This window comes from Megalobrama amblycephala, linkage group LG4 (genome assembly GCF_018812025.1).
Source record: "Megalobrama amblycephala isolate DHTTF-2021 linkage group LG4, ASM1881202v1, whole genome shotgun sequence".
Classification (NCBI taxonomy): domain Eukaryota; kingdom Metazoa; phylum Chordata; class Actinopteri; order Cypriniformes; family Xenocyprididae; genus Megalobrama; species Megalobrama amblycephala.
In genome coordinates, this window is record NC_063047.1 from 9,382,009 (window position 1) to 9,408,847 (window position 26,839).

At 37.0% G+C, this 26,839-nt stretch overlaps 3 protein-coding genes across 12 annotated transcripts in view; 1 reads left to right on the plus strand and 2 right to left on the minus strand.

The window, feature by feature from the left end:
- Positions 1–4,680, minus strand: part of tncb (tenascin Cb) — a 100,352-nt gene extending 95,672 nt beyond the window's left edge. For all 5 annotated transcript variants that reach the window (XM_048187297.1, XM_048187298.1, XM_048187301.1 and 2 more), the window contains exon 1: positions 1,060–4,680. The gene's annotated coding sequence lies outside the window, so the exon portion shown is untranslated. The remainder of the gene's footprint in view (positions 1–1,059) is intronic.
- A 148-nt stretch (positions 4,681–4,828) lies between these two features.
- On the minus strand, positions 4,829–16,437 carry traf2a (Tnf receptor-associated factor 2a). 4 transcript variants are annotated; one of them, XM_048187304.1, is made up of 12 exons: positions 14,607–14,833; positions 14,114–14,354; positions 13,712–13,790; positions 13,070–13,168; positions 11,997–12,158; positions 10,578–10,652; positions 10,353–10,427; positions 9,778–10,278; positions 9,516–9,693; positions 9,228–9,376; positions 7,863–7,952; positions 4,829–4,985 (listed from the first exon to the last, which is right to left on the minus strand). In XM_048187304.1, exons 2-12 carry the CDS (start codon positions 14,299–14,301, stop codon positions 4,980–4,982), a joined length of 1,602 nt encoding a protein of 533 aa, XP_048043261.1. In that variant the 5' UTR covers positions 14,302–14,354; positions 14,607–14,833; the 3' UTR covers positions 4,829–4,979. The 4 variants fall into 4 exon arrangements, with proteins under 4 accessions (XP_048043261.1, XP_048043260.1, XP_048043262.1 ...); XM_048187303.1 differs by lacking the exon at positions 14,607–14,833 and adding an exon at positions 16,190–16,437 and having other exon boundaries at positions 4,829–7,952; XM_048187305.1 differs by lacking the exon at positions 7,863–7,952 and having other exon boundaries at positions 14,607–14,834.
- On the plus strand, positions 14,114–26,635 carry trafd1 (TRAF-type zinc finger domain containing 1). Of its 3 annotated transcripts, none has more exons than XM_048187308.1 (11): positions 14,114–14,252; positions 16,107–16,144; positions 16,718–16,853; positions 18,811–18,864; positions 18,933–19,356; positions 20,268–20,626; positions 21,096–21,344; positions 24,974–25,103; positions 25,231–25,441; positions 25,555–25,615; positions 25,740–26,635. In XM_048187308.1, exons 2-11 carry the CDS (start codon positions 16,110–16,112, stop codon positions 25,776–25,778), a joined length of 1,698 nt encoding a protein of 565 aa, XP_048043265.1. In that variant the 5' UTR covers positions 14,114–14,252; positions 16,107–16,109; the 3' UTR covers positions 25,779–26,635. The 3 variants fall into 3 exon arrangements, with proteins under 3 accessions (XP_048043265.1, XP_048043264.1, XP_048043263.1); XM_048187307.1 differs by lacking the exon at positions 14,114–14,252 and adding an exon at positions 15,357–15,475; XM_048187306.1 differs by lacking the exon at positions 14,114–14,252 and adding an exon at positions 15,358–15,838.
- The last annotated feature ends 204 nt before the right edge of the window (positions 26,636–26,839 follow it).

A 26,839-nucleotide genomic window follows, 5' to 3' on the forward strand; every position in this document is an offset into this window, starting at 1 on the left:
TTGTAGCACTTCCAATTAAAGTATCCCTCCTCTTAAAATGTATTTAATCAAATATTAGAAGAGATGTAACCAAGTTTAGTGAGCTACCTACAAATCAATATTTAAGACAGGCATGACTCCAACACAAAGTCTAGTCCAAAAGGTATATAGCAACATCAATTGTTGAATGAGATACTTGATTTTGTCCAAATTCTAGAGCTAATACCGAAATTATAAACAATAGTTAAATCTAATAAAACAAATATTTTGCCCAGTGTTTGTGTGTTCCAATGCATTTAAGGAATTGTGTTGTTAGCTTAGCAACAAGCTAACGTTACACTCTATTTACCTTATTTTAACCGCTTGGCCATTTTTAACTAGAATGGCAAGGCTTCCTGTGTTAGCCACTTCCTGTTATTTTAGTTGTACAAAATGTGTTTGTTATTCTGCTTAATGTCGCAAACAGCTATTTATCATGTTATTTAAATTTATTATTGTAATCATAAATACTGATTTGTAGTACAAATAGTTTTATAGTTTACCACACTGTTTTTCTTTTAGTTTACCTGTAGTCAACTAATGAATCTGAAGTCTCGCAAAGTCACAGGAAAGAGCTTACTTTAGTTTTGAAAAATGAGATTGGGATCAATTGTGCAACGCTTTACTCTATTTGAGTTGTAGCCTATATAGTGTTCCAAATCAGCCAACAGTATGCCTCAGAAGATAGATACATAGTAAGCTACATGCTATTTTCCTACTGATAACTGATTGGCATTGATTTCTACACAAGTTATTTACTATTAGGACTGCCAAACATCAGAAGTTCCAGAACTCTGATACACTTTCCTCTAGTGTGGCATGGGGGAAAACTTCCAGTAATTCCAGAATCCATACTCATTACTCATAGTTGTAAAAACCATAAATAATATAGTGGTACAATAGACACTGACTTTTTATTTTAAAGCAAATTATATGTTTTAATTTCAAGGATTAATGATGCTTATTGGGGAGCAGTTGCCATGTCAAACACATTGGTCAATACAAGCATGGTGATGAAGGAAGTTTATTTTAAAGCCTTACCAAATCTTTTGAAGAACTATGAGGTAGAGCCGCAGACTGGAAGCAGCCATGGAAGTGAAGTCAGCCATGAAAAATGCATGAGATCTGGAGGTCCACCACATGAAAAGATCTCCTAGGGTTTAGAAGAGAACTTTTCCCTGAACACAGCCTCCAACAGTTTTAAGATGCTGACACAAAACCAATAAACATCTCTTATTTCACATGTATGAATTGACTACAAACCATTTTTTGTCCCCAAAAATGCTTTAAAGAATGATGATTTTATAAATGAATAAATTAGTCACATAACATCACGTGTAATGACACATTCTTCATATTTCAGGCTGCTTTAAATGCTGTTTTTGTATTTGACAAAGTTCCAATGCCTATGAAGATGAATTACAGGAAAGGGAATGATTACAGAACACACATTTTCCATTTAACATTACAAATGCTGCCGTCAGACATTTTAAAGCAGCCATCAAAGGCATGGAAACCTCCATGTGGGAAAAGGCTTAGAAAACCCAGTCACTCTCAGCATGATTCCTTCAGTGCTGAGCCTGTTCTCTCAGCAGGTAGATCTATTCCGTCCAGTCACCTTCCCCAAAAGACCACTCAAACTTTCCCCACTGTGAGCCATAAACCTGCTATGCTACCCCTCAGAGTCCTGCCTTTACACTCTACATTAAAGGGATCATTCACCTGAAAAATGAAAATTCTGTCATTAACTCACCCTCATGTCAATCCAAACCTGTATGACTTGCTTTCTTCTGTTGAACACAGAAGATATAATGTTGTGGGCCAATATATAACCTAATTGTAACTAAAAAAGGTTTACAAAGCAGCAATACAGAAGCAAATTGACTGCTTCTTGTATCCAATCAAATGAGGTTTTTGTTTGGTTCAACCATTAGTTTGGAGTACTAATGGTTCCTTTGTTGAGCTATTTTTTACATCAGTGCTATCCAATCCTGCTCCTGGAGGGCCAACATCCTGCAGAGTTTAGCTCCAACCAGCTTCAACACACTAACTTGGAAGTTTCTAATGAGTCTGAAGACCTTGATCAGCTGGTTCAGTTGTGTTTAATTTGGGTTGAAGCTAAACTCTGCAAGTTCTCTTTCTTTTCTTTTCTTTCTTTTTTTTTTTTTTTAACCAAATTACTATTTATTTATTTTGATTTCAATTTTAGATTGTATTTATTTCCAGTTAGTAATTTTAGTGCTTCAACTTAAACATTTCAGTTAGTTGCCAAGGCAACATGTCTAATTTTCATCTATTTTTTATTTCAGATTTATTTTAATCAACAAAGTTTTTCAGTAGTTGTACATATTCGTCATACAGCATATTACTATCTCCAATCAGGCATGCTTTTTTTTTTTTTTAAATCATATTTTTAAAAAGTCACTGCATAAACGACAACCCAAAAAGTAGTTACTGCCTTTTATTTTTCTAAGCATTACGGCAGTTCCTTCGAATAGATTTGCTGGTTGACATTGGCATCAGGTGCAATACTTAAAGGAGCCTGTGGTACAGCAAGTATAATCTGTTTCTGCTAAGATAAATCAGCAGTTTTTGGGCTCTAGGAGGATGTCTGACTCTGTTTTCTCAAGTGGGTCAAAGTGTTCTTTGTACATCCCTAAATGGTAACCTGAGCCCCAGCACAGGAGATGTCTTTAGGGCTGCTGAGATGATGGAAAATCAGTGTGTTACAGGAGAAACAGACTCAGAGGAAGCCTCTATGCCTGGATGATGTAACAGGACTCTCTAATACAGCAGATGATTAAACTGCAGTTCATCTGTCTTGTACACAATAAATATGACAAAAGAACAGACATACTATATCTCGCATGATTATATGCAACCAGAATGAATGATTTAAAATGCATCCTAAAGGAGCTAAAACAATGCTTTTTGACTTGAAACAATATTTTGAGGGTAAAATCAAACAACATTATGATACTGAAAAGAAAACTGATACTTGTGCCTGACATTAGTTTGAGCTGCAATGGTCAACTTTATAATTAGTGAAAAGTAGGCTGAGCATCAATACAGATTAAATTAAATTAAATTTGGATTTCATTTTGATTCCATTTCAACAAGTATTCATTTCAGCATTTATGCCTATTATGCTTACAAAAGAAAGAAATTCATGTTTGAATTTGTGAATTGGACTACACTGGTCGCGCAGTACTCAAGAGAATGACATTTTGTGCAGTTGTGGTACACAGTCTTTCACTGCATCAAATTCAATAATGACTGCAAACTCACATTCACAACTAAGGGAAAACATACTTTTAGCATGGTGCTAAAGATGCAAAAAAAAACAATAAATAAATAGTAGCAAAATGGCCCTAACTATGAACTGAAGTTAATTAGATCAATAGAATGCAATCACATCTGCAAGACAGAAAGTGGTGTACAAATGCATTAACATGCAACCGCTGATCTTATGATTTCAGGCAACAACATCAGGATCGTTCTAATGAAGTGACTGCGATTAATCAGTAATCTATGTTTTTACCCAGCCATACTGACAAGCCTCTAGCACTGGACAGATTTGTTCCTTTTAGGACCCTAATTTTCTATCTGCTGACTACACACAGAGAGGAAGCTGTGATAGAGGGTATCCCTTGTTAATCCTCAGATTAGGGTCTGTTAACGGTGATATAGAGCTCCAGATTTGCCCATGGGAAAAGTCATGGACAAAAAGCCTAACTGAAGATTGTCTAGTGGGAAGATCTCTGCCATTGCCCTTCTCTGCCAGAACAAGCGGGGAGGGGGTGGGGCGGATAATGTAGCATATGCACGCAAAATGCATTGAGCCCCTATAAAAATCAGATGAAATGGATCGTTCACCCAAAAATGACAATTCTGACATCATTTAGATTTGTGACAAAGTGGTCTGAATATATTTAAGAGTTTAAAAGGCTTCCACAAATAACTTTTAAGTAAACAGTTCTTAAAAGAACCATTATTTTCTTAGTGTGAAGAACCTTTTTCCTCCATAAAGAACCATGGAAAGGTTCCATGAATGTTAAAAGGTTCTACATGGAACCATCGATGCCAATAAACAACCTTTATTTGTACAAAAAAGCCCTCTTAGGCAATATTCCAGCTTGTACTTTCATTTGACATGTTGAAATCAAATTCATAAAGCCCATATTTCATCCACTTTATGCTATTAGGCTTCATGACTGGCTGTCTTGAAATTTTTCTTTTTTATACATTTCTGGAGATAAACACAAAGATCTAGTACATTTCCGCCCTACAATGTTTTTTAGATTACTGAACAACAAAAGCAGCTTTTCCATAGATTATATCACCATGAGGAATTTCATCTGAATACTTTTTAACCAGATAAACCAAACCACTTTCAGCTGTGCCTCCTGGGATGTGTGAGATTGGCTGAAAGTGCCATTGCTCAGACATCACCCTCTTCACCTCGTACTGTAGCTTTCAGTCCAACAGGGAAACCCTGAACTCAAGAGCACTTCACTGGACTCTGTGAAAGCCATCAGTCTGAGGAGCCCTTTTATTACACCCCCATAATCGACTCGTACTTCTTGGAATAGAGTGAGAAATGCATTTACGTGATGTAGAGATTATGTTTGGACATGTACCTTCGATTCACTCATTACAATGTACAAAATAATCACATTAGCTAACAAGAAATAATTGTCTGCTATCTTCTTAAAATGACCCTGTATCATAGTACATAACGAATAATGGTGCGTGAGCACCACCATGTGGTCATGTGTGATATAAAACAGAACTTTTGACCATAGAAGAGTGGAGAAAGAAGAGAACAGAAAAGACTTTATTTTAGATATCACTGAGGATTAAACCATAAACACAGGATGAATCACACAGAGGTTCCTTCCTTGGCACATCAACTACCACAATTTGCGGAAGAAACCCACAGTGCCTTCACAGTAACATCTCTAGCTCTGTAAAACAGAATCAGGAAGATCAGTGGCACTGAGACACCATGAGAAAGGCATACAAAGTTACGTAGAAAGTTTGATTATTAAAGCAACCTCTATGAAATGCAACCTCAGGAATAAAAAGTATACAGAAGTAAAAGTATACAAATCTTAGTCAGCTGATAAAGAAAAAAAAAAAATCTGTCCTGGATTCCATAAATTATTATTTCTGTGAGTTTTAATCTCGACGGTATGCAAAAACTTAAAAAATAGCTCATTTCTAGTGTAGAGTATGCTTATCCAAAAATAAAACGCAAGTCAGAGTCACTTAACACATTATTTCTTAGAGATAAAGAGGGTTCTCACCCACACAAGGTCAAGCATTTCCTATTCACCTCTTCAGCGTATGAATGTGAGCCCAGATCGAGTGAATGCAAACAAGTAGATTTTACACTCATGAACAGGAAGGACACTTGTATAATTGCACAAGCTAAAATGTGTGCACTACTACTATTAAATCAAGTGACTGCTACTCAAAATAGCTAAATAATAAGTATGTTTTCCAAAAATCTTAAAGAATGTTATTAATATGATTTACAATACAACACCCTGGCCACATGCAATGTTAGCTAAAGATATGTATAGAGAACATTTGTATAGAAGCAGTTATGCTACAGAGGCACATCACACCTGTAGAACTATTCACACAAGTACTTTGAAATCTCATTGGGGCAAAAAGCAAGCTGGGAAATCTACAGCGGTGAGATTTAGCCATGTAGACAGGTTCTTGAGAGAGTGAGGAAAAACCCGGAAGATCTTTCGAAATCTCATTCCCTCAGAGGATGCTGCCAAAGTGAAGGAGAACTTACCAAAGCCCAAAATGAGCCCGAACACATTTTGAAACCATCCCAACAGGAAATAGTACATTTATTATCTATATAAATCTATAATATATATTTATGTTTCATATTTGTTATATCCACAGCTACACCAGTCGTAAAACTGTGTACACTGTATAGTTTATCTATTTATACTTAAACAATATACCACACTCACATTTATAACTGTCATATACTGAATCTCAATCAACAGATAAAAAGGTAAAGAAATACAAATAAAATGTTGGTCTACAAAGTAAACCAATAATTTACAATATGTTTTTTTTTTCTTCTCTATCAAAACATCTCATGCACAGAGAGGTTTCGATATCTGTGGGAACTGGTTTGAAAATAGGTTGGGTCCAGGTGCTTTGTTAGCATAAAGGCATCTTTAAAAAGCATCTCAGAAAATAACCAGACTGAAAAGCTTACATGGAAGACATACTGTATACTAAAAGCCCTTATGTAGGAGTTATGCATTGTATAAGTTTAATAAATTTCTTCTCTGGTTGCAAATAAACCAAAAGAAAAAAATCTCATGGATAAAATGCATTGAACTGTCTGTCTATTAAGGACTAAGGCTACTTCAAAATGGCATAACAAATCACATTCCTCATTTTCTAGCACATTTACAGAATGCAAACCCCACAGTCTTTCTGGGATAAAGACGACAGGAATCACGGACTACGAGTTCTTAAACACTTGCTTGGTTTATACTGATCGACATGGTCCGAAGCAAGTCATATAGTTTTAATGGCATCCATAATGTTTGCCTAAAGCAACACAATATCAACAGAACACCCAAAAACACAGGAAAACATCAAAATGCTAACAAACATCAGCCTTTCCACGTCACAATAAAGCACATGAGATTATCTGTCCTACTTACACTACCTTTAGGCTAAAGGCTGCGCCTTTGATTCGTGTATAACCACGTCGGCTGATGAGGCATTTGAGGTCCAAAGGAAAACTGGATGATTTTAACACCAGCGTGATTTAGTTGTTTTGTCTTCGACTGTGATTTTACAATGAAACTGCCTTCGCTTCTCAGGCTCAGGGTGTAAACCTGGTCTGCTGCTAACTTGAATGTATCTTCCACAGATCCAACATGCAAACTAATACATCAAAGAACACCGAAAATGGAAACGAAGGCCAAAAATCAAGTCACACCTTCACACACACACACACAAACTCCTCAACTCACAAGCAGGTTATCAAAACCCAAATTCTGCACTTGGGACTTTGGGAATTCAAGCAATGTCCACCACTACAGAGAACCAATGAAAACGAGAAACATTCGAGGCACACAATGCTAAAAGGGAATGTCAGAAGACTGTCGATGCGTTTACTCAGAGCATGAAGCAAGTTAACTATGCGGTCGCAAAATGAACGCATCGACATCATTCATTAGTGTGACTCCATGTCCGTCTACGCATGAAACATTCACTTACAAGTAGCTCAAACACTAAGGAAAGGAAAAAGTACCCAAATAGTGAGCACGACACAAGCTCAGCGCTTGGAAATGAAATGACGTCTGTCTTGTGGAGAAAGTCTTCTCAATCTCTATAAAAGGCAAGGTGCCACATCTATGGCACAGGCAAGTAGTTACGTTACAATCACAGCTGACAGCTATCCCACTACGAGAGAGTGAGAGGTTCCCAAAGGGTAACTATATTACAGTAGAACTGCACAAACTCTGGGAACGATTTTGGTACATAATGCAGAGTGGCGTCACGCCCAGCGCAGCATTGCACTGGGTACCGTAGTCTCTTTGGGCTCAGCCAAGCACGGCAAGGAGCTCAGACTGAGGAAACGTGCCTCCGGAAAAAAGTACTGCATGGGAACCACTACAGGCTGGAGAAAGGAGTATGGCGGAGCAGCAACATCTGACACTTTAAAGGCCTGTGAGGTCAACAATGGCCTTGATGAAGATAGTGTCATCTCGGATGTAGGAGTTCTTGGAGTCTAGTTTGGAAAGAGGACAGAAGAGAGGGCAGCCGCTGGCAATGTTCATGTCACTCACAGGCCTCTGGAAGGAGGAAGAGGAAATGTCTGGCCGGAAGGCATCGATGATGTGCTCCCTGTTGTTCTGATCCAGCAACATGAGTGTGACCTAAGGACCAAGGTGTTGGATAAACTTTTGAATTACCAAAAAGGACATTAGACAGATATGAATACATGCAAAACTGAAGCCAGTCATTCATTATTCAGTGGAAGAAACAAACAAAGAGATGAAAAATGGCCATGTTCACACATTAAATGTGGGTGAATCATGATATACTTTCCACAACAAAGAAAATGAAATAATGCTTTAATCTAGTTTGACACACATGTGCCAAGTTCTTAGAAATCTAATCTTTGTATCCATGTTGGTTTCAAAACATAGCATTTTTTAAAGACAAGAAGTCTTGAAAATGGTATAAAATGTGATGACTACCAATGTCATGTGGTGGTAACCATCAAAAACACAATGTTACATGTTTAGTCTATCCACCATATTTTTCAACGTGTTTTCTGTAAATGTGCAAGACTTCTGATTTATTAGCCGCTATAGGGAAATAAGAAGAATATCAAAGTGTAGTAAACTGTAAAAATAAGGTGGATAGGCACACGTGTTTGGTGTGAGTGCTCTGTAAAGAATGTGTATGCGCAGGCGCGTATTTCTTTACAAAGTGACATCGCCAACTACTTGTCTGGCATGTGTAATACAGCGTTTTTAGTCATTTTCACGAATCCATATGACCGGGGATAGTTTTAATAACATTGTCAACTGTACAAAGAAAAACATTTTTTCTGTTTTTTGTACATCGTAGCATTGTAAATGTACCCTTAGAAGAATAGTATATTTTCTTAAAGGGATAGTTCACCAAAAAAATGAAAATTCTGTTCCAAATTCTTCCAAACCTGCATGATTTCTTTCTTCTGCTAAACACACAAAAAAGAAGATATTTTGAATAATGTCATTAACAGTTAAATAGTTGACATCCATAGTATTTTTCCACCATACTATGGAAATCAATGGACCCATCAACTGTTTGGTTAGCTACATTCTTCAAAATATCTTCTTTTGTGTCCAGCAAAAGAAAGAAATTCATACAGGTTTGGAAAAACTTGAGGGTGATTAAATGATGACTGAATTTTAATTTTTGTACTATCCCTTTAACATCTTACTTTTTAAGGCAATTTTTTTTAACAAATATCATCAATTATTAATTTAGGAATGTCATTAAATTATTGTGGAGTCATACCACAAATTGCCTTTTTTACATGTTATAATAACAAATGAATAGTACAAAAAAAAGAAGCAGCACTACCATCATATTCCATCAGGATTTCAGGAAAGAAAAATGGTCAGACACACAATGTTATAAGCTGTGATCAGACTGACCTTCTGATTGAAAGGCCACTTGAGCAAGGCATCACTGTGTCCCCTCATCACCACGAAGAACAGAGACAAGTGAGTACCACGTCCCGTCCCGTCCCCATTCAGATAGATGCGCAAACACATCTTATAGCCATATTTGCTTGTGTAAAATGCTGTAAAACACAACAGGGCGCCTTGGAGTGAAATGCCATATGACAATGTTCATATATAAGCTCTCTGAGTGAAAATCCATCACACTATTCTTAATAATTAATATTAAACCTTAAAGAGAAATCTACAAAATAAAACTACCAGGTGAAAACATAGCAGGTGCCCGTCCGGCTACAGCATCCTGTCTCTTCTTCGAGAAGTCAGAGATCTTCCAAACAAAGACACCATCGTATGTGGCAGCAGACATCTCCCTCATCTTTGCCTCCATCTCCACGATGGAGAGATCCCTAAGGCCCACCGTCCTTTCCAACTGCCGTACCTGCACAAAATACTTGTATTGAAGGGAACAATATATCTGGCTAAAAAAAGTTAATATCTGCTTCATATTAAACAAACACTTTACCTTGTTGTTGAGTATCTCAATCTTGTCCTGGTCAAGCCGGTGTTGGCGGTTATAGGCCTCCATGGTGGTGGCGGAGCGCTCCATCTCACGGTTAAGCACACAGACGATGTTCTCAAAGGTGCTTACCTTCAGCTCCAGCTCCTGACAGCGGCGGCTAAGCTCCACCACTTTGGTCTTCTCGCTGTGTAGCTGCAGCTCCAACGCTGCCCCAACAGCAGTAGGGAGGGGGGTGAAAGAAGTACCCAGCGTTGGAGCCGGTGGTAGAGGCAGCTGTGCGCAGGCCCCCTGCACGGGAGCCCCTGCTCCACTCAGCTGGCCCATCTTCAGCTCCAGCTCCCGCAGAGACTGATGCAGCTCATGGATCTTATGGCTGGCCAGCTCCAAATTCTGAGGCTGCAGACTCTCCAAGTTCACCTTGATGCCCATGATGAAATGCAGCAGAAGGTTTAAGTGCTCATAGGAACAGGCTTGCTCGTGGTCGTGGATCTTCTCCTTTTCCACCTACAGGAAATAAAAACATTCATGGAACGAAATGAATATATCTGATGGATGGATAAAATGGGGGTTTTACCTACCGTCATATCACAGCCTACAACATGAAATCTGCAAGGTGTTCTGAATTTGGTGCACAGTTTAATGTGGTCCACATACTGTATAGGGAAAAAAACAGTCTTTATGAAAATGTTCTCTCTCATATTATATATATATATTATACACAGAAACTAATTAAAACCTTTGTTTTAGTAGACACACAACGTAAGCACAACAGTATGTAAACAGCCTAAATACCATTTACTTACTTTCTCTCTTGGAATTTTTTTCTTGGCACAACCTTCACAAATCATGGGGTATTTAGGGCATATCTCATCATGGGCCTAAAAAAAACAAAAACAAATTCTTTAGCAGTGCCACAAAAATATCCAAAACTCTGCTTTTGTAAAAAGACTAAAAGAAGGCCATGTGAAAGAATAATGGATTATTTTCATACTTGATTACTTATTCTCAACTGTCAGTGTCACGGTAGCAGGACAGTTGGCACACTTTTTGTTGCCTTTTTTCCCATCACTTCTTTTAGTAATCATAATAAATTAGGTATCATTCAAAAGCTTAAAGGATTAGTTCACTTTAAAATGAAATTCATTAAATGAAGATTTACTCACCCTCAAGCCATCCTAGGTGTATATGACTTTCTTCTTTTTGATGAACACAATCAGAGTTATATTAATAAATATCCTGACGCATCCAAGCTTTATAATGGCAGTGAACAGGACCAACGAGTATGAAGCTCAAGAAAGTGCCTCCATCCATCATAAACGTACTCCACAACGTACTCCATTAATAAAGGCCTTTTGAAGTGAAGCGATGTGTTTTTGTAAGAAAAATATCCATATTTAACAAATTATAAAGTAAATATCTCCCGTATTCAACTTAGGAAGAAAGTTAGCCTCTCACAGTTCAAAGTGCTTACGCTACGTCCTACGTCTTCCGTATTCAACTGACGTGTCGTCAGTTATGCTTTATTCGTAAGTTGAATATGGAAGGCAGTCTGGCGGAAGCGAGATATTTTACTTTATATCTTGGATATTTTTCTTACACGGATGCATCACTTGGAGTACATTTATGATGGATGGATGCACTTTATTGAGCTTCAAACTCATTGGTCCCGTTCAATGCTATTATAAAATTTGGATGCGTCAGGATATTTATTAATATAACAGCAATTGTGTTCATCAGAAAGAAGAAAGTCATATACACCTAAGATGGCTTTGAGGGTGAGTAAATCTTGGAGTCATTTTCATTTTAAAGTGAACTAATCCTTTAAACACTCAAAATTCATCCTGTGAAATTAGACATTGAGTTACAATGGAAACAGTATTTTAAAACTTTTGAGCAGGCTCAATTTTTGTAATAACTTCACATTTGGAAAAGAACATGGTTTGACATTTGGCTTTCATATGGTCCAAATCTTTGTAAAATATTTGTATAAAAATGGTTTAGTTCAGTATTTTTGTTTTACAGTAAAATTAAACTTCTATAACTTGTTTTTACACTTAAATTTTTTGAAGTGCTTTCACTTTCACAATAATTTGCCTACTGTCTTTAAAAAGAGACCAACCTTAGCATTTAAGTTCAGATCTATGGTCACAAGGGGGTGACAATTAACAGGAAAACAGCTCTGTGGTTATACTTTTTAATGTTAATATGAAAAAAAGTCTTACCTTAATGTTTTTGAAATGAAAAGGCTCCTTGCAATATTTACAATTAAGAGTCCTTTCTGGGCATTCTCTCTCATTGTGACGTTCAACTTCATTGGCTCTCAGAAGCTCTTTGCATGATGGGCAGGGAAGGATCCTGTAGTCACACTTTCCTTCATGGTTTGCCTTTGGGAGATTAAGAGCCGTTCAGATGTTGTAAGTAATTTTAAAAGTCAGTGTACGTAAAATGTAAAACAACTCTTCTGAAAAAAAAAAAAAAAAAAAAGCCAGCTTACAATGGTTTGTTGGTCTTAAGCCAGGTGCACAATTAATAATAGTCATTTATGACTGTTGCTTGTCAGACTCTCAGGACATGATCCCCACTATAAGCCATGTCACTGCAGAATCTCTGCTGTCATTCATTTCAGATGTTACGGCAGTCAAGCCGCCACAAAAATGGATGCATGCAAGAAGACTTGTCCGGAGTTTTACATCAATCCATGACATGTTTGGTGACTGTGAGCTGCATTGTATGTGGGACTAAAATGGTGGCTAGCAAACAAAAACAATCTCTAGCGTTAATTTTGATCATAGCTTGTCTTGAAAAGAAAAATGGAAACGATGACGATGTGTATGGAGTAAGTGGTGGTTTGTTGTTGCACTCCTATTTGTTTTTGATTTGATGTTCTGATAAGAGAAGCCACACTGCAGGACTGTGCAACAAATCTTCTGACTCTGCCAGAATTTCGTAGGAGATCAAATTTGATGGTAATGGTCATTATTTGGCTGTTGGTGAACATGTCAAATTAGTGATCTGAAGAAGACTTCAGATTTTGGCTTAGGATCAGAGGAATCTTTTAGCATTCTCGACATTTGTCTCTGATGGCCAAATCATGGCCAAAATTGAGTGTGAAGCCAGCTTTAGTCATCCCCCAGCCTGGTAAAGTGGGACTATTGGTGGGTATAGGGCACTTTTCTGCTGGTCAGGCTGGAAGATCAGCTTTCAAAGCATCTAAGCACTAGCTTAGCAAGACTGGTTTAAGCTGTTTTTTTGTTTTGTTTGTTTTTTCAAAGCAGGGAAGGGACACACAGAATACCTCATATTCTTTGATGGTGCCTGTCCAGCTACATTCCTCATTGATGCAAACAGCTTCAAGAGCTTCAACTTCTCTCTTGGCAGCATTATCAGGAAAAGCCTAAAAGAAATGGCACATATTGAAAGGGGGATCTCCTTTCAACTTGTATGTCTCATTACTAGCAGTGAAAAATGGGTAAAGTTCAGTTCACACCAAACCATTACAATAACTATATTATTGAACTACAGTTATGTTGTCTGGCTCTTTAAATGCTGAAGACCTTTCTGATTAGCCATCAATGTTTTCATTATGCATAAGCTGAAAAAACATGATACTGTTCTTCTGTCATTATCATTATAGGTGTGGTATCCCCACAATTCCAACTACTCTTCCCATAAAGTACCAAGCCACAGCTTCTGTCTAAATTGTTACTACAGTTTGTATTAACCACCATGGTCACAAAAAAGTCAGAAATAAACAAAATGACATAGATTTATAGTGGTTTTACAATTTAGCAGCTGTGGCATTTTGGTGGAATGACAATGACAATGAATTTTTATTTTTATTTATCTATTTATTTTTAGAAGGGTAATAAGCACTAATAATATATTCATATAATTTTCATATAACTTAATTCTACTGTATAATAAAGCAAATACTTACACAGCCCTGTTTTAAAATCGATGTTGGTTCTTCAAATATGTCTTCTTTTATACAGGCACTGCATTTCTGTGGTCCGGAGCTGCGATGAAAAAAAAAAAGAAAGGTTTCATACACACAAGCTCAACGAAATCGCTGATGAATACAAAGACACATCATAATAAGAGTTGATTTTAACAATAGCTGCAACAGTCTGGCTATTGTAGTTTACAGCTCGCCCAGCGAAACAAGAAGGCGAACACAACATGACCGCCTGCATTTATTTATGTTCCCCGATATGAAATAATGTTTACTGTTTGTATAGTCATAAAATATACCATAAAAATGGCACGGGAGGCCTGACAGGTCGTGTTCATCTTTTGTAGTGTCGTGTCAGGTGGGCCATCTGGACTGAATGACGCTTACCTCACTGCTTTAGTAAAACAATATGAACAGAAACGATGTCCGCACTGCGCCTGAAACGGTCTCCTAAGGATTTTCAGACATATATTGCACAGATGCTTGTCCTCCAGCTTGTTGGCGAGTATTTTCTTGGGGAAGCCAGGTTTGTTGCCTTCTAATGAAGATGGTGGTGAGGGTTCCTGTGCAGCCATTATTCCCGAGCGCGCATGTGACCAATGAGACACGTATCTTTCTACACATTTCACTGAAAGGGGTTGAAAACACATGATTTTACATGATATCACATAAAAGGATTAACGTTAACTTACTATGTGTAGTTAAATACATATAAACACACACATTGTTTAATGTTTACATAGGCATGACAACCTTTACAAAATAAGGCCATCGTCTTAATAAGGTTTTATAGTTGCACGGTGCATTTACTGTTTTTGGTATCTCTGATCAATTTCAGAAAAATAAATATTGTTATGTTTTAAAATCACGTATGTCCTACCATATTATGATCCAACGAACATTATAAAATCTCCTGCACTGCTGTGAAACATAATATCAGATACATTCAGCGTTCTTGCCTTGTGCATTTATAAGTATAATCATAATTTATTGTTATTATTTATATTGTTCTTCAGAAATGTGAATAACAGTAAGCGTCGTGCTCTCTCCAGCTGATCATGGATGGTGGCGGCCACTAGGGGGCGAATCGAATGATTACAAAACTTGTGAAGCTAGAAACGTCAATGTACTTTAAAAAAAGATAGAATAAAAGTTTTTGCTGTGTTATCATTACCATATGTATGGGCAGTATTTTACATTATCAGTTTAGTAAATGTTTTTTTTTTCCTTTGTGTTTTTTTTTTCTACAATAACGTACGATGCATAAACGAAAAAAAATTTAATTAGAAAACAATTAGAAATCTAGAGATAATAAAGACTTTAAAATCTGAAATTGACTGCCTAAAGTCTGCCAAAAACTTTTATTAACGATGTATTCTTTCTGATTTAATAAAATCATCCATTGAAAGCAATAATACACTTATTTTTATTAACACCACAGAACATGCATTGTAAGAAACTATAAGAAAATACACGTCTCTGCTGTTTACAGCAGAAAAAAATAGAACATTCAAAATAAAACGTCAAACATAGATGTATCATAATTTTCAGTAGAGCTACTTTTCTCCATTGTTTATTTATCGTTGTTAGATTTTGACGTTTTCGTCTTTTATTTTGAAAATATTAATAATATCTCCGTCACTATCTGTCAGTGTTGCTGTTTTCACGGATGCCGCCTCTTGATACTGTTTCACGAAACGAAAGCTGAACTGATAATTGCGGTAGCTAGCAAATATCTACCTCAGGCCAGTAAGTTAGTAGTTTATTACTTGTTTCTGTATAGATTTACAGAGTCCAATGACTCGAGTCTCATGACAGTACTATAGTGAACGTTTTATAGCTGATCTGCAATGGACACTCTTCGAGATGGCAGCCCAGACATTTAGATAGATAAAACTAGACAGACTTTAAAGCAGCTATTCAAAACACCATTGTGCCTATTCAGATGTGTGGACAAAACACCTTGAACTGTCTTCATATCCTTGAATAATTCTTTGAATACACACTCGCTCTTGGACCGAGAAAAAGGACCAAAAGTACTAGCGAATAGTTTACTTGTTTACCCAAACTGCAGCTTCAGGTGGTGTCTTACAAGCTTCAGCGAAAGATAAGGCAAGTAATGTTAGTATGTCTAATTCTTGCAGTTACTTTTCTGTTGGTAAAGATAGAGAAAAATAACTCCGCCATACAAACTGTTCAATGTTTACACTGAACGAAGACATTCATTTAAATGTAGAAGTGTAGAGAAATACGATCTTAGTTTCCCTACGGTGTATTTTCCCCTTTTATCATGTATATTTTATCAAGGGTGTTTTAAGCCAGAAACTCTGTTTCATGGAGGAAGGTACGCGCTTAACGAGTTTTCTGTTTCTTCACACAGACTATGGCCGAGGAAAATACCCAGTTCTGCAGTAATTGGTAAGAGAAAATAAATAAAATGAAATTGCCTCTTCATTTACTTACCCACATGCCTTTTTCCGTACAGCACAAAGCAGAATGTTGAGCAGAATGACGGTCTCAGTCACCATTCACTTTCATTTCAACTTTTCCCATGTAAATGAATGCGAATGTCATTCTGTCTAACATCATCTTCTGTGTTGCATGGAAGAAAGACAGTCATACAGGGTTGGAAGTAAATGAAGACCCAGGGTAAACTATTCCTTTGAATCTTTTTTGTTTTATTTATTTTTTATTTTTTGTAGTTTCGGTTTATTAGACAGCCGCCTTCTTTCACTTGCTGTTCCCAGTCCCTCCCACCAACCCTTCTGACTGTACTGCAGTTGTCTTCCCTTCCTGATTATTATGACTACTGAGGAATTCAGCTGACTCACTTTCATCCAAAGCAACTTTTGTTATGCTTTTTACATGGACAGTTCCGCAGAAGTTAATTGTCTTAGTCAAGGACACAATGGCGATTGTGGCGTTTATAGATCAATCCTTTGATCCTACAGTGTGCCAACCAACTAATTATGATATGTTCTCTGTTTTTAGCAAGCATGATATTCCAGAAGCCAACTTTACAACACATGAGATTCACTGTCGGCGGAATATTGCTCTCTGCGAGGTGTGCCAGGAGCCTTTTCCTCATGCTGAGCTTGTGCAGCACAAAGAGATGGATCATGCAGAGGTACGATCCAGCCATGATGTGTAATTAATTGACTGTATATGTGATAATATATGTGATAATATCCCTATGGACCATAGAGTACTGTAGACATGAATGAAACAAATTCTGAATTAAAAAAAGACTTTGAAGGGTCAACTTTGAAAGGGGGAGTTGAGTAACTCTCCAAAAAAATCCAGTCGAAAAAAAACATGGGTTGTAAAAAATTAGATAAGTTTAGATAAATTTTAGATTTTTTTTTTTTTTTTTTTCAGTTTACTCTGCCTCATCCCGATCCAAACCTATATGGACTTTATTCATTCTGAACAACACAAAAAAAGGACATCTTGAAGAATGTTTGAACTATTTTTGTCCATACATTGAAAGTCTATGGTATCCAAACAGAAATGTACACTATAGACCACTTTGGAGCAGACGTCACAATGACGTCACTTGCAGCTGCGCGCGCATAGTGGTTGCAGAAAAATAGCGGTAGCAATTGGAGGAAAATAAGAGAATAAGAGAAAAATGTTTTGTTGTGCCTCTGGATGTTGGAATCGGAAATCAAAAAATATAGTCTTAATTTTTAAAGAAAACCATCTTTGAAAACGTCCTTTGAAGCTAAACGGAGACGTTTCACAAGACTGGACTGATGACACCTGCAAGGATTAGTCTACTATTAAAGCAGGAATTTGATGTAAACAGTAAGTCTACATAATATTCACATATGCAGTTCAGAGGACATACATACATAGCAGTTACAGCATTGAAATAATATTTAAACCTATAACATTTCACATAGATAACTTTTAAACAGTCTATACAATTTTAATTTCACAATTCTGACTTTTTTCTTGCATTTGCGTGTTTATTACTCCCAGTTCGGACTTTATTCCTCGCAATTGTGAGTTTATTTCACAATTCTGAGGGGAAAAAAGTCAGAATTGCGGGATAAATTGCAATTCAGAAAAGACAGAATAACGAGTATATCTCACAATTGTTTTTCTTTGTAAGAAATGTGAGATATAAACTCAGATTTGCGAGAAATAAAAGTCAGAATTGTGAGATATAAACTCGAAATTAACTTTTTATTCTTTTAATTCATGACAAACAAAAACAAAACAAAGTTGTACGCGTCAAGAGACTTATACGCTTTTAGCTTCTCCTGAGTATAGGCTATAGGCCTACACTTGAGGTGTCAATCAGGTAAATATATATCTCTGGCCACTGGATGCTTGGCCATTTCGTTTCATCATTTAACCACTGACAAGGTGCTATGGCAAACGGATCCGTAAGCTGTATCCCACTCGGTAATGTTAATTTTTTTTGAAATAACAGTGCTTATCGCTGGGTGAAGCTGCTGTGATATGCCGACAACATTTTAAAAAAATAACAAATCAAAATATTCTATAATGTTTCTAAATCTTAACTACTTTGAACCGCTTCGTCGTAACTCTCTAGTCGTACTGGTTATCACTCCCGGGTTTTCTGCAACCACGATGCGCGCGCATCCCGAATGTTTACAAACAGTAAATAGGCCTATTGACTTTCATTGTTTGTTTTTAAAAAAACACTAAAACATATTTTAAAAGATCTTTGGTTTTTGAAATGAACTATCACTTTAGAGTCACTATGAAATCAAACTTTGATTTTGATCAATATTCTTATTTTGTTTTAGAATATTGCAGTGTTTATTATAAATTGTTTATCTGTGCACATCAATAATAATAATAAAAAAAAATTATGTGCCCACGTAATCGTTAATCAAAAACATTACTTTAACTTCTCCCTCACAACGACATCTCTTCTCTGAAGACGTGCACTGGTGCAAAATTTCAGTTTCATGTAGTATTGAAAGGACTGTCCTCACAGCATAAAATTAAATATAGCCCATATTATGTATATTGCAGAATGAAATTTTCTCCTTCTCTCCAGACTGCTGAATATTTGAAGTTTTATTAAGTCTAAACTCTTTTTACAGGAACAATGCAAATGTGGATTAAAGATAGAGAAAAGGTTCATGGAGACCCACCAGGTACTGTTGTGCAATATAAACAGTTTTGGTTGAGTTCTGTAGATTTGACTTCATCTTACCCCTCTCAGAGGTCAGAATGCAGTCATCGGCTGGTCCCGTGTCAGTTCTGCGATCTGGAGTTGGCCTCCTATCAGGCTAAAGAGCATGAGGAGTACTGCGGCACCCGTACCGAGCCTTGCCCTGTCTGCAAGTGTAACGTTATGTTGAGAGAGCAACACATCCATCCAGCCCTGTGCGGAAGCCTGACTCCACCTCAGGAGAGGCACAGCAGTAGGGCAGTGTCCCAGTCTCCTGGAGCATGGTTTGAGGCACACTCCATCCATAACCTGTTGAGGGCCCAGGAGAGGAGCCACAATAATAACAACACAGGGGCTGCAGACCGCAGGGGGCCACCACGACCTTTGGAGGACAGACTGCATAACAGCCCAAGAGGAACAGTGAGGGGAGGGACCAGGAGAAACACAGAAACAAGGAACAGTGAATTTGCTTATTGTATGTATCACTCTGGCAGTTTTAGTCCTGTCTTTTTTTACAAAAAAATGTTCACAGTACAATAAACTGGTGATGCATAATATATCGGTACCATAACAGTTATCTGCAGATAATAGATAATTTTTAATTGATCAAAACTGTTGATTTTGGATATTTAATTGTGCATGCTCATTTCCTTTTATTTTTACATTCATGCCAATTTATACTGCAAAGGACCTTCTGAAGTGTCTTTACACAAACTGTGAAATGCTGCTCCAAAGTAGCATAAATGCATTTACACAGCAATTTAACTGCATATACTGTTATAGTAGAGGCTGAGGTGGATCAGAGCAGGAATAATTTAGTCTTTAATGCTGCGTATTTACACAGAATTCTGAGGCCAGAGCAGAAATAACTCAGCGGTGTAAAGATGCAATTAGATTACTTTTGTGGTTATCTAATGCTCATTTAAGTCTTTGAAAACACTAGTAATTTAGTAACATTGAGTTATTAAATCTCAAAATGAATGCATGTTTTTTTATACTGGACATTATGTTGTTATGCTTAAACTTGTAGCATTTAAAATGAAAGGTTTGCGATTTTTAGAAAGTAAGTAATTTAGACTAAATCCTGTAGCCCAAACAGTTAAGCATGGCGCTAGCAGTGGTAAGATCATGGGTTCAATTTTCAGGAAATGCTTGAACTTAATTAAATTTAATTGTAATATGTAATGGTGTAGAATTTGTATATTGGCCATAACAAAAATAACTGGCTTACTGTATCAGTCAGTATTGCAGAATTGTAATATCAGTTTGCCCCTAAGAAACGTAATGGGTTTTAAACATGTTGTAGAATACGATGGGAGTTTTCATCGGGTATTAACAGGATGCTGGGGGAAAAAAACTAACCTTCCAGTCTGCTCATTTCCTCAGTGCTGGATCAGGAAACAGAGCAGGGGAACAACAACAGCCTGCTGTGGTCTCTGGGACAACTGCCAGACTATGAGTCCTCCAGTCTGGACTACATGCTGGCCCTCAGCCTGCAGAGTGAAGGTGACTTGGAGGACCCCCGTCAGGAGGGCGTGTGGACTGATGTGTGGGACCGCCACTTGGGAAGAACACCAGCCCATAGCAATCTCACTTCCCAACTCTCCTCCAGCACAAACAACAACTGCACTGCTGCACCCCCTAAAACCAACACGGCCCCAGGCCACAGCCCCTCCTCAAACATCATGCTGCCTTGCGAGTTCTGTGAAGAGCTCTTTCCGGAGGAAGACCTTATCTTACACCAGGTAAGTGATGAGGCCTCAATCACTCCATCACGTTACACTCCCTCGTGGCTTGATATTTAAGCCAGGCCTCTTGTCTTGATAGAGCTGGCAAGTGTGAAGTTGCATCAGTCACAGTGGTACTTGGGGCCTCTGGAGTCACCTATTTCGAGTGCCCTTTACATGTATATGCTAACAGAGTACAACATAAGCCATGTTTTCCATGGCAGGCCATTGTAATGTCAGCACTGATGTTGAATCTCCCACTTAATTCCTTCTCTTCTGGTCTCTATTGTTTCACAATGTGGTGTTTAGTTTCCATGGGAACCTCCTCGAATTTCAGTCCTCTAGTTTCTCCCACAGGCCGAACCCTGATCAGATTCTTCTCCTCTTTTTGAGGCTGTAGAGGAGGGAAATGTTATTTGAGTTGCTTGTTTTAGATTTTTGCTTTTAGTGGCCAGCATAATGTAAATATTCTGTTTTTGTCTTCTAGACTGGCTGCAGCCCAGCCTCTGCTATTGCTTCCTTCAGTAAACAAGCTCCCTCTTTTCAATATGAAGACATCATCACTCAAGGGGCTGGTCATATCATTCCTCCCCGCACACCCAGTCCGCCCACCCTGCCCCTCTCAGTTTCTCCGCTCTCCTACAGTTCCTCCTCCAGCCCAGTTGAGGGCGACGTGCTCATTCCTTGTGAGTTTTGTGGCGTTGCTTTGGAAGAGGATGTGCTCTTTCACCATCAGGTATGACAACCTGTGTGTGTGTGTGTGTGTGTGTGTGTGTGTGTGTGTGTGTGTGTGTGTGTGTGTGTGTGTGTGTGTGTGTGTGTGTTTTTTTGTTGTTGTTGTTTTTTCCAGAACATAACAGCCCTTACAAATAAAATAGAGGCAAAGAAGCTGAACATACATACAAGGGGAGAATCTTTAAAGAAGACTTTTTAAAAATGGCATAGTTGTAGAATATGTTTGTTACAAGAATACAGCTGTGATCCACACTCAAATCTTTTAGGAACTTTATTTCATATTTTATTACATTATTCACAGGGGAATAAAACAGATGTTTCAGCTCACAGGCCAGGTGAGTTGAATGCTCTAATCCCTCCACCCACTGTTTTAAACAATTCATTAATTATTAATCTCATCAAAATTGAAGAATGTTACAAATCACTCACTTGAATGTGTTAAATTGTGTTATCCTCACACAATACCATCCCATTAAATGCATCCACTAACAATTTACATGCAACACAAGACACAATATTCATGAAGTTCAAAATACAAAGCACAATCCCACACCAAGCAAGATAACAGAGGATCACACAATCAAGAAAAATCATTAATTAGCCAATTAGATCAAAACTCCTTACACATCCATTCAGTAAATACACAGTAGTGAAAAACCTAATGACTGAAGATAACAATTTCATCAGAAATAACTCTCGGCTGGGGAGGGAGAACTTTGGGTTTGGGCTAAATTCCGAGTTCGGAGCCCTCAATCATTAATCAACTTTTTTTTCACACTTATATTCATTATATTCAGTTTATTTTGTGACACTGTTTTGTAAAAATCATGTAATGCAATTTTCTCTACATCATATAGAAAAACGAAAAAACGAATTCCTTATTCATACCATTAGGAGCCAGTGATTTCAATTTATAGATCCAAAATGTTTCTCGTTTCAATAATTCTTTATTCATATCACCACCTCTGCATGGTAGTGTCATTGTAATAACAATGTATTTCTGATGACTTCAGGCATTAGGTTTTTCACTACTGTGTAGTTACTGAATTGATATGTAAGGTTTTTTTGGTCTAATTGGCTAATTAATGATTATCTGTTATCTTGCTTGGTGTGGGATTGTGCTTTGTATTTTGAACTTCTTGAGTCTTGTGTCTTGTGTTGCATGTAAATTGTTAGTGGATGCATTTACCACGATCGTATTGTGTGAGGATAATTGTTGTTTAACACAATCAAGTGAGTGATTTGTAACATTCTTCAATTTTGATGAGATTGATAATGAATTAATTGTTTAAATAGTGGATGGAGGGATTAGAGCATTCAACACAATTAGGAAGGCCTGTGAGCTGAAACGTCTGTGTTTTATTCCTCTATGAATAATGTGGTAAAATATGAAATGAAGTACCTAAAAGATTTTTGAGTGTGGATCACAGCTGTATTCTTGGAATAATTAAATAGATTTATGCACCAAAACAAAATAAAAGATATGAGATGAGAGAGTGCGGTGTAAATGAATCTGGAGAACATTTTTATTACACATAGGCTATGTTCACACTGCAGGTAAATGTGGCCCAAATCTGATTTTATTTTGCCTTTTCAATTACGATTTGTGCCACTTCCATATAGCCTTGTTCAGACTGTCAGTCCAAATCCGATTATTTGTGCATCCGATTGGAATCTGATCTAAAATTATTAACGTCCACAATGTGTATCGCAACTGTTCAGATCCGATTTGTGTGTCCATGGCGCTGTTTCGTTTTCCGGAATATCTGCATTGGTTTTGATGGCAATGATGTTGCGTTGGTAGGTATAAGCCAAAAAAAACAACAACAACAACCGCAACATGGAGGGGTTTGCAATACAGATGTTGTCTTATTTATATCATGACAGTGTGTAGCCGTCAGCACTGGACTACTTCGTTATGATGAGGCAATGACAGAAACATGGGAGGCTGGTATGAGCGGCTTTTGCTGTCGTCTCCACTGGATTCAAAGTTAGCGTATTAGTTATATATCTCAGTCTCAGTCAGTACATCTCAGTTATAGCTTATTTCTCATTTCTGCTCGTCCGGCACTTCGCAACAACACAGCCTTGTTTCTACAGCGACTCTCAGCATGTTTCCTATAACAACATCTGACATTTACGTTTTACATTGCAAGAGAAAGTCACATAAACCACGTGATATCCGATCAGACTGAAACAGATTTCCAGAAAAGTAATTGAATAGGATTATAAACCACATTTGTAAAAATCGCATTTCATGTGATTTTTTTTTGTTTTGTTTTGGTTTGGTTTTTTTGGCCTTTCAGACTAAATCTGATCGGATTTCAATAGAATATGCACAAAAATCGGATTTGGACTGATAGTCTGAAAGCTTATATGGTCCTAAATCCGATACAGGTCAGGGGCCGTATTCACAAAACATCTTAAGGCTAAAAGTAGCTCCTAAATCGCCGATTTAGGAGAAACTCTTAAAAATAATGGGTGTGTCAGTCCTAATTATAGGAGTCCTACATTTTTGCTCTAAGAGTATTTCACAAAGCATTTTAGCATTAAAACTAGCTCCTAAATCTGTGAAACGTTAGGAGTAGTCAAGAGGACTCCTAAATCACTAAGACCAAAGCACAAACAGTCCTAATCCACCCAAAGACACTGTACACCATTGAGGGAATAGAGATAGAGCCTTGGGTGCTGAACCTTTTCTTCATAAATGCAATACATTTTGATTTATAGATTTGAATCTACAATGAGACGCCAAAAATAAATCTTTAACAAATAAATAAATATTGTTCACACTTACAAATGATTGAATAGAGTAAAAAATGTATATATAATAAGTGTATTTGGTGTGCTGTCCAAGGGGATTGAGGGCTCCAAGCTCGGAATTTAGCCCAAACCCAAAGTTCTCCCTCCCCAGCCGAGAGTTTGGGAGAGTGTGGCGGAGGGATGCAGAAAACTGTCGAAGTAACTATAGGCGAGTCGGCTATCGTCTGTGTATATATTCCTCCTCTCAAGCTGATTAGGAAGACCGTTTGTTTACTTCAGTATGACAGCGCGCTGTGTTTTTTTTCCCCCCGCAGAATTGGGTTACTTCTTCACTGTCACTGTGGGTTGAAGTGACCACGATATGTAACTCCCAGAGCAGGATTTTTACAGGGATTCCCTGCCGAACACGATTAGGCTAGTTTTGGACTGCTATTTTGTATATAATATTTACTTTACATTTTTACATATTTACATTTACATTGTTTTGAGAGCAGTTTCATAAATGTTATGATAGATGTCTACAAACAAAGGAATACAATGTTATATTTAATTCAATTTTTACTGTCCTATTTTAATGGTGACTCTTCTCATATTGCATAGCAGTTTTAATTGCACAGCTCACGTAAAACAAAAACCCTTTAGATGTGTAAGCATTTTATAGAAATGTGTAAATTTACCTTTCAAATTTAAATTTTAATACATTTGTATACACACAATTTCACTTGTTTATATATAGTTAGTTTTGCATCATTTGTGATTCACTTCTGCTAGTATGTTTAAGAATTTTTGTGAAAGTAGAGCAGAAATAGAGCCCACCATTTAATTGAGGCTTTTGTTGATACTGCTCAATTTTGTTATACTGTACAGGACAAGTGTGACTTCCGCCCCCAGACAGCTTATTCCGTGGATGGAGTGTCTCCACAAAAACCAGACCAGATCACCAAAGAGGCCCAGGAGAGGAGATCTCCCGAGAAGCAGAGGAGGGTGAGACATCAAGGTGAGCCACCAAAATAGATTAACACAATCTCAATTTTGTAATCCACTTATTATTTTTTCTTAATTATAAAATATGTATGTGGTTAAAATCAGTATGTATTCATCCATCCCTTTATATCTAATTGCAGCTGACCCAGGTGAGGAGCTCCTGCAGCAGACGGCTCAGGGGTGGCAGAGAGGCACCTCAGGTTTGGACCAATGGCCGCCCTCAGCCTACAGTTACACTAAGAACACAAATGTTGAGCAGCAGGTGAAGAGCAGGAACCAAAGGCGCAAAGCTGTAGAAGCAAACACGTATCTCAACGACAGCCTCAAGCCCCATTCTACAACCACTTCGGGGTATGCTTAGATATTTTACAGAAAGAATTGCCATGTATGTACACATGTGATGATAAGAAAAAATTTTGGAAAAATTTCATTTAAACTAAAATTTTGTATTTTTTCCATGACAGACCTCCACTCAGAGTAAGACTGGAAGGTCGAACGAGTGAGAAAAACACAGAGACACCAAAGGTACGTATGTAAATTGTTACAGGAATGTGAGTGAATTTTTGAGAAGACATATTAGATGATGTTATCAGATACGTGATTCTACAAATACTATTTGACCTGCTATAAATTACATTTTTATCTTCAGGTGCCTAAAAAGCATAATGTTGAAAAAGAGGAGGAATAGAAAAAGAGGAGGAGAAAAATAAACCAATCTTAGTCTCTGTGACTCAAAGCAGTGACCTGTTATTACTGTTTGTAGGCTATTTTGTTTGCGTCTGTAAAATATTTACATGTCCAGGTGAATTTATCAAATCTTTGGCTTGTAAATGTATTTCTTTGATTGCACAATTTTTTTTTTTAATTCTTCATAGTATTTTTTCTATGGTGTTTGAGTGGGATTTTAAATGTTTGTTTTTGTTATATTTTCTGTTTCAAAGACATTAGAGAACTGTTTTGTATTTTATTTAAAACTACACAAGTTATAATATAGAAACTCGCATAACACTTTACTGTAATGTTGTATATAAAGTTGTATACATTAGGTATACCTTAGGTAATGCAAATGTGAACAGTGGACAATACAGCATTTATTAATCTTGATTAATATTAATTTCTACATATATTTTAACATTAACATTTGTGTATGTTTATACTGTTAGTTCATAATGCATTGTGAACTAGTCATTCACTAATGACCAATATAATATTTAGGAATTGACATAAAAATTATAATTAAATGCTGTAAAATAATTATAAAGAATGCATTAACTAATTTATTGGTTAATGTTCTTCAGCATACCATATTGTGAAGTGTCACAAAAATGACAAATTCTAATTTTAGAATGTATATTTAAAACATCTCCTATAGTGCAACAAAAACAACAAAAAATCATTCAAACTTCAAATTTGTGGATATTTTAGAGCTATTATTGTAAGACTGTCTGTATGGTGGCATAATTGGTTTTGATGTTATTATGATTGTTTATCTTCCTTTGGTCATGTAACACATCTTTTCAATAAAAAGATCTTACTGCTGCTGAAGGTGGGTTGGTTGTCCCATTGGTTATTTATTTTTTTTCTTCTGATTCTTGGGCATTTCAACTACATAAGATACATTACACATATGATTACTGTGTTAGAAGCAGTGTTGAGTAAGTTACTCTAAAAAAGTAATTAATTACTAGCTACTAATTACATCTTCAACAGTGTAATTTGTTTAATTAGTACATTAAACTAATTGCTCTC